This window comes from Balaenoptera musculus, chromosome 5 (genome assembly GCF_009873245.2).
Source record: "Balaenoptera musculus isolate JJ_BM4_2016_0621 chromosome 5, mBalMus1.pri.v3, whole genome shotgun sequence".
In the NCBI taxonomy this organism is placed as follows: Eukaryota; Metazoa; Chordata; class Mammalia; order Artiodactyla; family Balaenopteridae; genus Balaenoptera; species Balaenoptera musculus.
Window position 1 is genome coordinate 24977823 of NC_045789.1, and position 15354 is coordinate 24993176.

Below are 15354 nucleotides of genomic sequence, written 5' to 3' on the forward strand. Positions count from 1 at the left end.
AAGACTATTACAAGAAACAAAGAAGGACACTACATAATGATCAAGGGATCAATCCAAGAAGAAGATATAACAGTTGTAAATATTTATGCACCCAACATAGGAGCACCTCAATACATAAGGAAATGCTAACAGTCATAAAAGGGGAAATTGACAGTAATATAATCATAGTAGGGGACTTTAACACCCCACTTTCACCAATGGACATATCATCCAAAATGAAAATAAATAAGGAAACACAAGCTTTAAATGATACATTAAACAAGATGGACTTAACTGATATTTATAGGACATTCCATCCAAAAACAACAGAATACACTTTCTTCTCAAGTGTCCATGGAACATTCTCCAGGATAGATCATACCTTGGGTCACAAATCAAGCCTTGGTAAATTTAAGAAAATTGAAATTGTATCAAGTATCTTTTCTGACCTCAATGCTATGAGACTAGTTATCAATTACAAGGAAAAAAACCATGAAAAATACAAACATATGGAGGCTAAACAGTATGCAACAAAATAAACAAGAGATCACTGAAGAAATCAAAGAGGAATTCAAACACTACCTAGAAACAAATGACAATGAAAACACGATGACCCAAAACCTATGGGATGCAGCAAAAGCAATTCTAAGAGAGAAGTTTTTAGCAATACGATCCTACCTCAAGAAACAAGAAAAATCTCAAATAAACAACCTAACCTTACACCTAAAGCAATTAGAGAAAGGAGAACAAAAAAACCCCAAAGTTGAGCAGAAGGTAAGAAATCATAAAGATCAGATCAGGAATAAGTGAAAAAGAAATGAAGGAAACAATAGCAAAGATCAATAAAACTAAAAGCTGGTTCTTTGAGAAGATAAGCAAAATTGATAAACCATTAGCCAGACTCATCAAGAAAGAAAGGGAGAAGACTCAAATCAGTAGAATTAGAAATGAAACAGGAGAAGTAACAACTGACACTGAAGAAATACAAAGGATCATGAGAGACTACTACAGGCAGCTATACGCCAATGAAATGGACAACCTAGAAGAAATGGACACATTCTTAGAAAAGCACAACCTTCCAAGACTGAACCAGGAAGAAATAGAAAATATGAACAGACCAATCACAAGCACTCAGATTGAGACTGTGATTAAAAATCTTCCAACAAACAAAAGCCCAGGACCAGATGGCTTCACAGGCAAATTCTACCAAACATTTAGAGAAGAGCTAACACCTATCCTTCTCAAACTGTTCCAAAAAATAGCAGAGGGAGGAACACTCCCAAACTCATTCTACGAGGCCACCATCACCCTGATACCAAAACCAGACAAAGATGTCACAAAAAAAGAAACCTACAGGCTAATATCACTGATGAGCATAGATGCAAAAATCCTCAACAAAATACTAGCAAACAGAATCCAATAGCACATGAAAAGGATCATACACCATGATCAAGTGGGGTTTATGCCAGGAATGCAAGGATTCTTCAACACACACAAATCAAGCAATGTGATACACCATATTAACAAACTGAAGGATAAAAACAGTATGATAATCTCAATAGATGCAGAAAAAGCTTTTGACAAAATTCAACACCCATTTATGATAAAAACTCTCCAGCAAGTTGGCATAGAGGGAACTTACCTCAACATAATAAAGGCCATATATGACAAACCCACAGCCAACATCATTCTCAATGGTGAAAAACTGAAAGCATTTCCACTAAGATCAGGAACAAGACAAGGTTGCCCACTCTCACCACTATTATTCAACATAGTTTTGGAAGTTTTAGCCACAGCAACAGAGAAGCAAAGAAATAACAGGAATCCAAATCAGAAAAGAAGAAGTAAAACTGTCACTGTTTGCAGATGACATGATACTATACATAGAGAATCCTAAAGATTCTACCAGAAAACTACTAGAGCTAATCAATGAATTTGGTAAAATAGTAGGATACAAAATTAATGCACAGAAATCTCTTTCATTCCTATACACTAATGATGAAAAATCTGAAAGAGAAATTAAGGAAACACTCCCATTTACCACTGAAACAAAAAGAATAATATACCTAGGAATAAACCTACCTAAGGAGACAAAGACCTGTATGCAAAAAACTATAAGACACTGATGAAAGAAATCAAAGATGATACAAAAAGATGGAGAGATATAACATGTTCTTGGGTTGGAAGAATCAACATTGTGAAAATGACTATACTACCCAAAGCAATCTACAGATTCAATGCAATCCCTATCAAACTACCAATGGCATTTTTCACAGAACCAGAACAAACAATTTCACAATTTGTATGGAAACACAAAAGACCCCGAATAGCCAAAGCAATCTTGAGAAAGAAAAAAGGAGCTCGAGGAATCAGGCTCCCTGACTTCACACTATACTACAAAGCTACAGTAATCAAGCCAGTATGGTACGGGCACAAAAACAGAAATACAGATCAATGGAACAAGATAGAAAGCCCAGAGATAAACCCACACACATATGGTCACCTTATTTTTGATAAAGGAGGCAAAAATATACAATGGAGAAAAGACAGCCTCTTCAATAAGTGGTCCTGGGAAAACTGGACAGCTACATGTAAAAGAATGAAATTAGAACACTCTCTAACACCATCCACAAAAATAAACTCAAAATGTATTAAAGACCTAAATGTAAGGCCAGACACTATCAAACCCTTAGAGGAAAACATAGGCAGAATACTCTATGACATAAATCACAGCAAGATCCTTTTTGACCCACCTCCTAGAGAAATGGAAATAAAAACAAAAATAAACAAATGGGACCTAATGAAACTTAAAAGCTTTTGCACAGCAAAGGAAACCATAAACAAGACAAAAGGATGACCCTCAGAACGGGAGAAAATATTTGCAAATGAAGCAACTGACAAAGAATTAATCTCCAAAATTTACAAGCAGCTCATGCAGCTCAATATCAAAAAAACAAACAACCCAATCCACAAATGGGCAGAAGACATAAAAAGACACTTCTCCAAAGAAGATATACACATTGCCAACAAACACATGAAAGGATGCTCAACATCACCAATCATTAGAGAAATGCAAATCAAAACTACATGAGGTATCACCTCACACCAGTCAGAATGGCCATCATTAAATATCTACAAACAATAAATATTGGTGAGTGTGTGGAGAAAAGGGAACCCTCTTGCACTGTTGGTGGGAATGTAAATTGATACAGCCACTATGGAGAACAGTATGGAGGTTCCTTAAAAAACTAAATATAGAACTACCATATGACCCAGCAATCTCACTATTGGGCATATACCCTTAGAAAACCATATTTCAAAAAGAGTCATGTACCCCAATGTTCACTGCAGCTCTATTTACAAAAGCCAGGACATGGAAGCAACCTAAGTGTCCATCGACAGATGAATGGATAAAGAAGATATGGCACATATACACAATGGAATATTACTCAGCCATATAAAGAAATGAAATTGAGTTATTTGCAGTGAGGTGGATGGACCTAGAATCTGTCATACAGAGTGAAGTCAGAAAGAGAAAAACAAATACCGTATGCTAACACACATATATGGAATCTAAAAAAAAAAAAAAAAAACTGGTTATGAAGAACCTAGGGGCAGGACAGGAATAAAGATGCAGACGTAGAGAATGGACTTGAGGACACAGGGAGGGGGAAGGGTAAGCTGGGACGAAGTGAGAGAGTGGCATGGACATATATACACTACCAAACGTAAAATAGATAGCTAGTGGGAAAGGGCTGCATAGCACAGGGAGATCAGCTCGGTGCTCTGTGACCACCTAGAGGGGTGGGATAGGGCGGGTGGGAGGGAGACGTAAGAGGGAGCGGATATGGGGATATATGTATATGTATAGCTGATTTACTTTGCTACAAAGCAGAAACTAACACACCATTGTAAAGCAATTATACTCCAATAAAGATGTTGAAAAAATAATGAAAAAAAAATTATCCACCAACGTCCACGTTATAATAAACTTTTCCCATAATTACTAATGCAAAATAATTTTGTTTATATTATTAATCTTCCAAGTAATTAACAAATTTAAAATTCATAAGTATGCTGGCTGCCAAAGAATCTCTCTGTATTTAATTTCATTTTGGCTTTAAAAATATTTTATTTGAAATAAAATATAAAAGTGGCAGTAAAATTTTCTAACTATAAAAACACACGGACGTGTGCTTATGCCACTGTAATATTTTGAAGCAAGATAACTGTGTTATAAAAAGACCTAAGTACTCTGCTACCTAAGATATTTCAAACTAGGTATCAGAATACAGATAGTGAAAAATTGCTAGTGAATAGATGACAGGTAGAGTTTTATCACAGCTTTTGGTAACAAATATTAAGATATTTCCTACTTTATTAAAACCTAGTTTCTTATTGTGAATATCTAAGTATCTCAACTTATTTCTTTATAGCACTTACGGATGAGCTCCAAATACATTCTTTATTCTCTAATTTTGCACTGCTCAAATATGTGCTTAATTTTGTGGGAAAAAGGATGGCAGAACTGAACAATGGCATAAGACAAAACAAAAAACAAAATGTAAAACACAGTTCTGTAGGCTTATGCCCCAACATTTTCACATAAATATTGCAATAAGTATATTCAATAATTTGTTCCTTAATTTGTATCACTTTTTATTACCTGTAAAATTTATATTCTATCTGACATATATATATATATGCATAAATATAAAATATATAAATATATACACACACACACATATATATATGTGAGAGATATATCTGATGTAGCTTATAAATCAGAAAACTAAATCTTTATTAAAGTCTTTTACATGGTTAAGAATTCTACAAAATTTCTGTTGGACTCAGTTGAGATTTCTAATTATAAGTTCCTTATTTTTGACTTTTGGCATTTTCTAGTGGCACTGAAATTAACATCCTAGCATAAGCAGCAGGACACACTTGAGTGCAATCAGGGCAGCGAGGCAGGTGTTGGCCAGGCCACCTTGGCAATCAGTCTTCTTGGCGCAGACAATCTCAAAATCACTTTCACATTCCCACACCGTGCTTTATTCTTCCATTGACCTCTATGTCTGACCTCTCCCGAAGAATTATAATCAAGAAATTATTATTGTTGCTTTTCTTTGTAACTTGCATACTTACAATCAGGAGGCATCTTTTCCATAAATACCGTGTAATATTCTTTTAGAAGTTCAAAATTTTCCTGATTAATACTTTCTTGCAAAGAGACATCTCCAAACCTAAACATAGAAAAAAGAGAATAGTTATGGGTTATAAAATAGCACCCGAAAGTTACTATTTTTTAATCTTTCTTTTTTAAATAGGTGGCAATAGTTTTCTAAGGAAGGAGTCTCTGTTTTCTAAGCAACATTGTGCAAAGGTGATTTCAACTATATTCCAGTCTCCACTGGCCCTGACTCCACCAATCCCTATTGACACACCAAAATATTCTCACAGTCATCAAATGTGAACCTGAATGAAATATGAAATCTAAAACACCAACCCCGTGCCTCTGCATAATTGATACTCAGTTAATGTTAGTCTCCCTATCTCTGCAGGGCTATATCTCTAAAGACCTAAAAATTCTTCCTTCTCTCTTTTTATCCCTCCTATATTCCTCTTCACCAATGACAGCTTGAGGAGAGGTCCAGAAGACCAGGACTGAACATTGGGCTGCATACAGTCTTAAACACACTGTCAACTGCTGTAGACACATGTAGAGTACTCCAATCTCCCAGGGACTGGTTCACTTCTGTGCACCTTTCTTTCTGCCCACACCATGAAGGATGCCAGCCTCTGTACTGGTGCTCTTCTGCCACCTTCTTCAGGCAAAACTTTCTACCTGTATATCACTGACCTTGTGTTTTCTTTAAGCCTTTCCCAGGTTTAAACTTAAAACCTCTTGTCTCTCTATGAAAGGATGCCATGCAAATGGCTTCCAGTATGTATCCTCAGCCAAATGGTTTCCAATATGTATCCTCATCCAAATATCTCCATTCAAATCTGTATTTCTAGATGTCAATGGAAAATTTCAAAGTGAATTAACCCACACCACTTCAAATGCAACCTAACCAAAAACTGAAACCACTTCCTCCTTTTGTTTAGAAATAGGTGTGTTTCTAATATTCTGCCATTAATTCAGGTTCAAAATCTAGGCACCCTTTTGGATTTCCTCGGTTTTCCGCACTCCATCCACTATTCACTGATATATTCACATCTCTGGTATCCCTTCCTTCTTTTTCTTTACCACTGTCATTTTAGGTATTTAGTTATATTCAGTCTCGACTGGATATAAAGCCTCCCAAATACAAGGAGCGCTATGCCTCCAGGCTCCTTCCCTTCCAATCTATCCCTTACATCATGGTCAGATCATTCATTCATTCAACAAACATTTATTTAACATCAGCCATGTGCCAGATGCTGCGTGGGCAATGAATGAAATGTTGGAGAAGTTAGTCTACCACCCGTTTCATCATATCTGCTCACTAAACTTCACTGCATATCCTCTCCATGTAAGAACAAAGTCCAGTCTCTTTAGTTTAGCATCTAACATCTCCACAAAGGCCTCCAAAACCCTGTTTGTGGGAATGGAATTACACCCTTCTACTTTACCCGCAGGATTTTGATGCCTTTGGGACTTTTCACATGCTATTCCTCCTCTGACTAGGAAGCCTTACCTTCCTTATCAGCTTGATTAATTCCTATTTGTCCTTCAAAGCCCTGTGGAAGGTACATGTATACTATGAAACCTTCCTGATGAAATGTTCTCCCATCTGTGAATCACTTTCTTTCCTCCATGAATCCTGTCCCTTCTACATCTTTGCTTATTGTATGAGTTGAACTGCAGTGTATCATTTGTTGAACTGTCTTCCTTACTGGATGGTAGGTCCTTTCAGGATGGTGATCATGTCAGTTCTTCTTGTTACACTGCCTGTTCCCTGTGTCCCACAGCTTGGCAGAGTAATGCCTGGTGCAGACTCAATGTTCAATAACTTTACTGAGTTAAACTTGGAGGACAGGAATACGAACCCAGGAAAATCTGCAGGAGAGTTAGCCTGAACTCTGAAATACACTCTTCTACCTTTTTCAGACATTATAAACAACTGGTATTTAAAAAATGTTATCCTTGCTGGAGTAATACTAGTGTTACAGACTAAATGTTTGTGTCCCCCCAAAGATCATATGTTGAAGCCCTAACCCTCAGTGTGGCTGTGTTTGAAGATGGAACCTCTGAAGAAGTCATTAAGATTATGAGGGTGGGGCCCTGAACCAGTAGGATTGGTGTTCCTGTGAAAAGAAACATCAAGGAGCTGGTTCCCTCTCTCTACACACACAAAGAAGAGGTCATGTGAGCACACAGCAAGAAAGCTGAAGACAATTCTCACCAGAAACCAAATTGGCCAGAACCTGGGACTTCTCAGCCTCTAAAACTATGAGAAATAAATTTCTGTTGTTTAAGCCACACAACCTGTGGTAGTTTGTTATGGTAGCCCAAGCAGACTAATTAGTACTTGCTAATTTAAAAATGGATATACATTACATACATTTTGGCTACGGGTACATATGTAGTAACATATTATACCTGGATTACATAGCGTACCTAACATGTGAATGTTGATGGAAAAAGCTCAAAATTCAGAATCAGAAAAATAAAGCTCAGAGAACAGAGACAAAGTGATTTGCTCAAAGTAGTAGTTGGTTGATATCCGAGGGCCAGCCTTCCTGCTTCCCTTTGTTTCTCTCTATTTTGTAGTTGTGTTTCCTTTTCAAATCCTATGTGTCTTATGAAGCATCCAGATACGAAAAAATACATTTTTATAGGCAAGACAGATGAGAGACAAGGGAAGGGGCATTTAAAAAAAAATAAAGTGACTAACATCTAAAATAGTAACAATGACATGTAAATTAACCTAATCTAGAAGGCTTGAAAATACGATGCCAACTATTCCTTGAAAAGTCTGTAAATGGAGATTCTCACATCTCTCTCAAGACTGCACTCACAGGCCTTAACTTAGTAATTTAAACTCCAAACACTCTGTACTCTAGTGTACCAAAGAAGAGACAATTAATTTAGAGTGCTGTTTTTCCCCCCAATTGTTCATAAATATCATTTACCTCCCAAATTGTATAATTTATGTTCATAAATATCATTCTCCTCAACCTGTGAACTTGCTATGAGACAACATATAAAGATGACTGGAATATAATCTGATCTTACATAATTATTTGCAAAAGTGCTTAATTATTGAAGAATCAACTCTTTGTACAATACAGTGAAAAAAAATTATATTCTGATTTAAGCATACTATAAGACAAGAGACTAATAGCTTCCACACAGTTTGAGATTAAACATGAAATACAAAGCTGGCATGGAATTTTGTAACTGGCAAGTGAGAATTATGAAAATCTATGTTGTCCAGAAAATCTTTTGGATGAAAGGGAGAGACAGAGAAATCATTGAAAATAGTAGCGAAAAACAGGCAACTTCATCATCATTGAAATTCAAGACGGCTATAAATGTAGTGGTAGTTTTAGTTTAGTAAAAAACATTAATAAAGGATTAAAACATACTTATCAAGTCATGGCAAAGAATATGCCAGCTACGTATGGGGGAAGGAAACATTTACAGAGTGAATTATTGACAAGGAAGCATTTCAAAAGTTTTGCTTTGGGGGAACTTTTCCAGCTAGGCTTTATAGCAAGACACTAACTTCTTTCTCTGAGAAGTTTTAGAGAATCTTTTAAAAATGTGTTCTGTGAATCTTAACTCTTATCCACGTTTTCAATAATCTCTACATGGGAATCATGTAAGATGCAAAAGTAATTCCTTTGTCTGCTGAAAGCATTTTTGACAGTTGCTTATGCGATCACATAAAACCATCTGTCATTTAACTGAGCAAATTATTATGAAAAGATGTGTTGTCATCCTCCAATAACAATTATTTTAGTAAATAAATTTTTAAAAATTATTTAAATAAATAAATAAAATTTTAAAATTATTTAAATAAATAAATTTTAAAAATTAAAAAAAGTTTTTTGAATAAATTAAAAAAATTATTTTAGTAAATAAAACAAAAGGAAAAAATAGCACGTTTTATTAGGTCCAGAAAATTTGGACACAATTAGCAGAGTTTACAATGTTGAAATACATATAAGCACAAAAAATTCTAAAATTTGATACACACATGTAGGTATTTGGAAACATGAAGAAAGTTAATCCATGTGAATATTTTGGTATTGACACCAATATTTTCCTTGTTATTTTGCCATATTTAAATTTGATGTGGGCCAGGAATCCTTAAATATGAATAATTCTGCTTGCCATATCAAATAACTTTGTACTGATGAAAAGGAAAATGTTACCCATGAATCTAATTTCTATGTGCAGGAACACGTGGAATTATTCAGCATATCCATAACAATTAAACAAAAAAATCAAGTACCGACCTCATATCTGAAGCTTACCTCTCAGCAAGAGTTTGCTGTTCATTGATTCCAACATTAAAAAGTACTGGATACACATGAAGCAATTGTCCTTCTTTAATCTGTAGAGGCAGGGACTCAAACATTCTCCCTGGAAGCTTCACCTCCACCACATAATGTTCACTGGAGAAAGAGGAGGGCAAAGACAAGCAGCATTGCTTTATTTCATTCAATTTTATGTTACTTTAGAGTCATAGGAAAGAAACAATAAAACAGTTGGAATACAGCAGTGATTTAGGTTTTTGGCTTCTATCTGCTTATTTTCTTTTATTAATTCATTTGATAATCATTTCATTCACTTCACTATTAAATTACTTGGCATAAAGAGTCATTTACATTTACCTCCATTACTCTGAGTTTTTTGTAGGAAAGGAAGAATATTTAGTGCATCTTCGTATAAAAGGGCCATGTGCATAAGAGCTTCAATATTTGTTTTCTTGATTTAATTATTTAAAAACCCAGTCTCAAGAATAAGAAAAGCAATTTAATGATGGATTTTTTAATATAGTGAAACTAATGAACCAAATCATTTATACATTTTTTAGCATGGCCTAATTGTTATTATTTGATGAACCTCCGTTTGTGATGACCTGATGGAAATGTAATGGTTTCATTATTTAAGATGTAACCTTTCGGCTTTCCTGATCATTTTGCAACATTAACATATCACCAGAGCATTTTTTCTTTGGAAATTTCCATTAAAAATTACCCCTAATGTTTCGTGTTGAAAATTTAAATTAGGATTCACAAAATAGGGTCAATAAGAATAGCTGCTTGTAGATTCTGAAACTTGATGCCTTCTGATCCAGTGTGAATTGATTAAAGAAATGTCAAGTTTCACCTGGAATTTAGGAAAATCCATGTGTTTCCTGAACTATATAGAGTGCTGGTGTTGTAATATGTGTATAGGGTAACGAAGAACAGGACAATTAGAGAGTCTCTGTGAAAATCTTTTCAGTTTCTCTAGTATAATAATACTGATACGTACTCTGGATACTTGACAGTGAGACTTGTTTCTTACCTCAGCTTTGAACTAGAGAATCTGGAAATACCATCAATCCAGCAAGCAGGGATGTTAGCACTACCCTCAGAGGATGGACACTTTATTTTTCTTTTTTAAATTGCTCTCAGTGCCCTTTACAATAGCCTGGCTAACAGAAGGCTGATGTTTGTTTATTTCAAAATTTTCAGGAATATGAGAAGATTCAATGAGCCAAGCCTGCATTTAAAGATTTCTCTGAAGGTAAAGCATTATACACATTCTTTATGATAAATTTTTTTTTTTAAGTTGAAGTATAGCTGATATACAATGTTGTGCTTCAGGTGTACAGCAAAGTGATTATTCTTTTTCAGATTTTTTCCATTATAAGTTATTACAAGATACTGAATAGTTCCCTGTGCTATACAGTAGGTCAATGTTATTTATTTTTTATATAGTAGTGTGTATCTGTTAATTCCATACTCCCAATTTACCCCCCACCCCTTTCCCGTTTGGTAATCATAAGTTTGTTTTCTATGTCTGTGAGTCTATTTCTGTTTTGTAAACAAGTTCATTTGTATCATTTTTTTTTTGATTCCACATATAAGAGATATCATGTGATATTTGTCTTTGTCTGACTTACTTCACTTAGTATGATCATTTCTAGGTCCATCCATGTTGCTGCAAATAGCATTATTTCATTCTTTTTTATGGCTAATATTCCATTGTATATATGTACCACATCTTCCTTATTCATTCATCTGTCAACGGGCATTTAGGTTGCTTCCAGGTCTTGGTTGTTGCAAATAGTGCTGCTACGAACATTGGGGTGCATGTATCTTTTTGAATTAGAGGTTTCATTTTTTTCCAGAGATATGCTCAGGAGTGGGCTTGCTGGATCATATGATAACTCTACTTTTAGTTTTTTAAGGAACCTCCATACTGTTCTCCATAGTGGCTGCACCAATTTATATTCCCACCAACAGTGTAGGAGGGTTCCCTTTTCTCCACACCCTCTCTAGCATTTATTATTTGTAGACTTTTTGATGATGGCCATTCTGACTGGTTGTGAGGTGATACCTCATTGCAGTTTTGATCTACATCTCTCTAATAGTTAGCAAATCTTTTCATGTACCTGTTGGCCATCTGTATGTCTTCTCTGGAGAAATGTCTATTTAGGTCTACTGCCCATTTTTTGATTGTTTTCATTTTGATGTTGAGCTGTACGAACTGTTTGTATATTTTGGAAATTAATCCCTTCTCAGTTGCATCATTTGCAAATATTTTCTCCCATTCTGTTTGTTGTCTTTTTGTTTTGTTTATGGTTTCCTTTGCTGTGCAAAAGCCTTTAAGTTTAATTAGGTCCCATTTGTTTATTTTTGCTTTTGTTTTCATTACTCTAGGGGACGGATCCAAAAAAATATTGCAATTTACATCAAGAGTGTTCTGCCCTATGTTTTCCTCTAGTAGTTTTATAGTATCCAGTCTTACATTTAGGTCTTTAATCCATTTTGAGTTTATTTTTGTAAACTCAACGAATGTTCTAATATCATTCTTTTACATGCAGCTGCCCAATTTTCCCAGCACCACTTATTAAACAGACTATCTTTTCTCCATTCTATATTCTTGCCTCCTCTGCAGTAGTTTTAATAACCATAAGTGTGTAGGTTTATTTCTGGACTTTCTATATGATAACATTTTGTCATCTCTATTAAAATATAATTGACATAGACTCATCGTTTTAAGTGTATAATTCAGAGCTTTAGCAAATTTATAGAGTTGTGCAATCATGACCATAATCCAGTTTCAGGACATTTCCATCATCTTAAAAAAATCCCTCGTGCCTGTTTGATTCAAACCCCAACCCCACTGCCAGCCCCAGGAAGCCACTGATCTATTTCTGTCTCTAGAGGTTTTACTTTTCTACATATTTAATATAAGTGAAATCATACAATATGCAGTCTTTTGTGTCTAGCTTTTTTCATTTAGCATGACTTTGAAGTCACATATGTTGTGGCATGCCTTAGTAGCATGCTGAATAGTGTTCTATTGTATAGCTATACCACATTTTGTCTATGCATTCAAGTTGATGAACACTCAGATTACTTTATGATTTTGGCTATTCTGAATAATGCTGCTAGTTTTGGGTGGACATATGGTTTTTGTGTGGACATATGGTTTTATTTCCTCTTGGGTATGTACTGAAGAGTCATATAGCAATTTTAAGTGTAACTTTTTAAGCAACTGCCCAACTGTTTCCAAAGTGGCAGCACCACAAGTAATGAAGGAGGAGTCCACATTTTCCATATCCTTGCCAACACTTGTTACTGTCTGACTTTTTAATTACGATGATTCTACTGTGAGTGAAGTGGTATCTAATTCTGGTTTTAATTTGCAGTCTCCTAATGACTAATTATTCGAGTATGTTTTCATGTGCATATAAGCCATTCATATATCTTATTTGGCAAAATATCTATTCAAATTTTCTGCCCATTTTTAAATTAGATTTTTTTCTTTCATTATTGAGTTGTGAGATTTCTTTTTATACTCTGAATACAAGTCTTTTATCAGATATATGATTTGCATATATTTTCTCCCAATCTATGGCTTGTCTATTCATTACTTAATGGTATTTTTGATGCTTAAAAGTTTATAATTTTTATTAAATCCTATTTATCAAATCATTTATTTTATGAATCTAGATTTTTGAGTCATATCTAAGAGCTCTTTACCTAAATTAACTTACAAAAATTTTCTCCTAGAAGTTTCATAGTTTTAGCTCTTATATTTAGACCTATGATCCATTGTGAGTTAATTTTTGTGTATGATCTCAATTGATGTTCTAAATTCTTTCTTCACATAGATAATCTATTGTCAAAGCAACATTTTTTGAAGAGACTCTCCATTCTCCATTGAATTGCTTTGGCACCTTTGTTGAAAAGCCATTGAACTTAAAGATAATAGTTTATATCTGGACTTTAAATTTTTGTTCCATTGATCTACATATATATGTATGTATATATATATATATCTACTTATATATAAGTAGATATATATATATATACTTATGCCAGTACTATACAGCCTTGATTATTGTAGTTTTATATTAACTTTTTAAATCAATAAGTAAAATTCTCCAACTTTGTTCTTCTTTCATAGAATTGTTTTTTGGTATTCTGGATCCTTTGCAGTTTCATATAAATTTTAGGTTTAGCTTGCCAATTTCTGCCAAGCTTTAGACAGTGATTGCATTGAATCTATAGATCAATTCATAGAGAATTGCCATCTAAACAATATTGAGCATTCTAATCTGTGAACATGTACTGTCTTTCCATTTACTGGATCTTATTAATTTCTCTAAGCTTATTTTATGTGCTCTGTGTACAACTGTTAGAAAGCTTTGCTAAATTTAGTCTGATGTAGTTATTACTTTTGATGCTATTGTGAATGGAATTGTTATCTAATCACCACTATTTCTAATAACTTTTCAGGAGTATGCTTTTTTCTCTTCTCTGGTGCAAATCAAGTCAACCGCCTCTGGTAGGAGACTGTTGGTTTTCATGGCCTGCTTCGCCCTAGTGAAACTGTGCTGACAGAGCTGGGGGTGATGGGAGCAACTCCTGGCAAAAACACCACACACTCCAACTGACTTATCCAATATTCACTAGTTTTTCACGAATAATTACTTCTAAATTTGTGTGTGTGCAAATTAAGTCCTTAGTCGTAAGCTGGTTGTTTTAGAAAATTCTATCCAATGGTAATGTTGCTTTCTGGAAAGAGGATTTTCCAAGCTGCTCACTTTGCTACTCCAGAAGTCTCACTCCCAACTGTATGATAGCTTTTGAATTTAGATACAGCTTAAAGAACTCCCTCAGAAAAAGCATCTGTACTCTTGCCTATATCAAATGGCCTGGTAAGCTTCCCTTATAAATTGTGATAAAAGTATCAGTTTTCCACTTTTTATAATAATCTTCACAGTAATACAAAGTGGTACTATTTTCTAGGTGTGTGTATGAGCAATTTTATTCCTCTTTCTTCCAATGAATGGCAAATTCAGCTTTAGTCTGCAGATGAAATATTTAGTTTCACGAGGATGTGTTTTTTCTTTATGTATAAGAAACAGTTACCTTTCATTCAACCGTGTGTTTCTGGGCATCCTTCACACAAAATTTTAAGTAATTATATGTTTACTATAGATAAGAAAACAAGTTTACTGTGAACTTTTATACTTAAGTCTCTTCTCCATCTCTCTCTAGCATGAAAAGGGCTCTCTCTTTAGTAAATTCATGTTTTTTTCACTGTGATCTGAGACTGTTTCAAATTTCAAATATCCTCATGCAGCACTTAAAAGTGTTAGTGCCAGAATGGTTAAAATTTGGAGGACTTCTGATTAAAATAATTTGCCCTTGGGATGTAATTCTTCTATTAGAGGTCTATTCTACATAACATCATTTTTCTTAATTATTTCTAATATTTTGCCCATTATACACTAACCTTCAAAACTATTTATTTAAAACCATTCTCAGAAATCTCAGTCTGGCAGTGAATTGTCAAAACTAATTAAGAAAAATGGTGGTATGTGCCCCTGACATAGGAATACACCTTTTCTAAAATGTTGCTGCTTTTAATACCAAGAATTTAATACCAAGTCATCTCAAGAATTATGACACTATTAACCGAATGATTCCAGCAAAAGTAAAAACATCCAGAGCTTCAGATTAGATAGTAATAAAGAGAAAAATGTTTTTCTCATGCCTGCTATTATTTTGAATTTCTCATACTTCATAGGGGAACCTTACCCTACTTACCTCACTATAGTACAATTTACAAACATTCATGAGACTTTTATGAGTTTTTCAAGATCTTCCCCTGTCATGTCACCTACATTTATTTTTCACCAAAAAGGA

At 34.5% G+C, this 15354-nt stretch overlaps 1 protein-coding gene across 9 annotated transcripts in view; it reads right to left on the bottom strand.

Annotated features, from left to right (window-relative positions):
• The window catches only part of INPP4B (inositol polyphosphate-4-phosphatase type II B), a 745855-nt gene that overhangs the window by 71849 nt on the left and 658652 nt on the right, over positions 1–15354 (bottom strand). For all 9 annotated transcript variants that reach the window (XM_036853321.1, XM_036853318.1, XM_036853314.1 and 6 more), the window contains 2 exons: positions 9451–9591; positions 5128–5225 (listed from right to left, as the gene is read on the bottom strand). In XM_036853321.1, coding sequence (XP_036709216.1) covers positions 5128–5225; positions 9451–9591 — 239 coding nt within the window. The remainder of the gene's footprint in view (positions 1–5127; positions 5226–9450; positions 9592–15354) is intronic.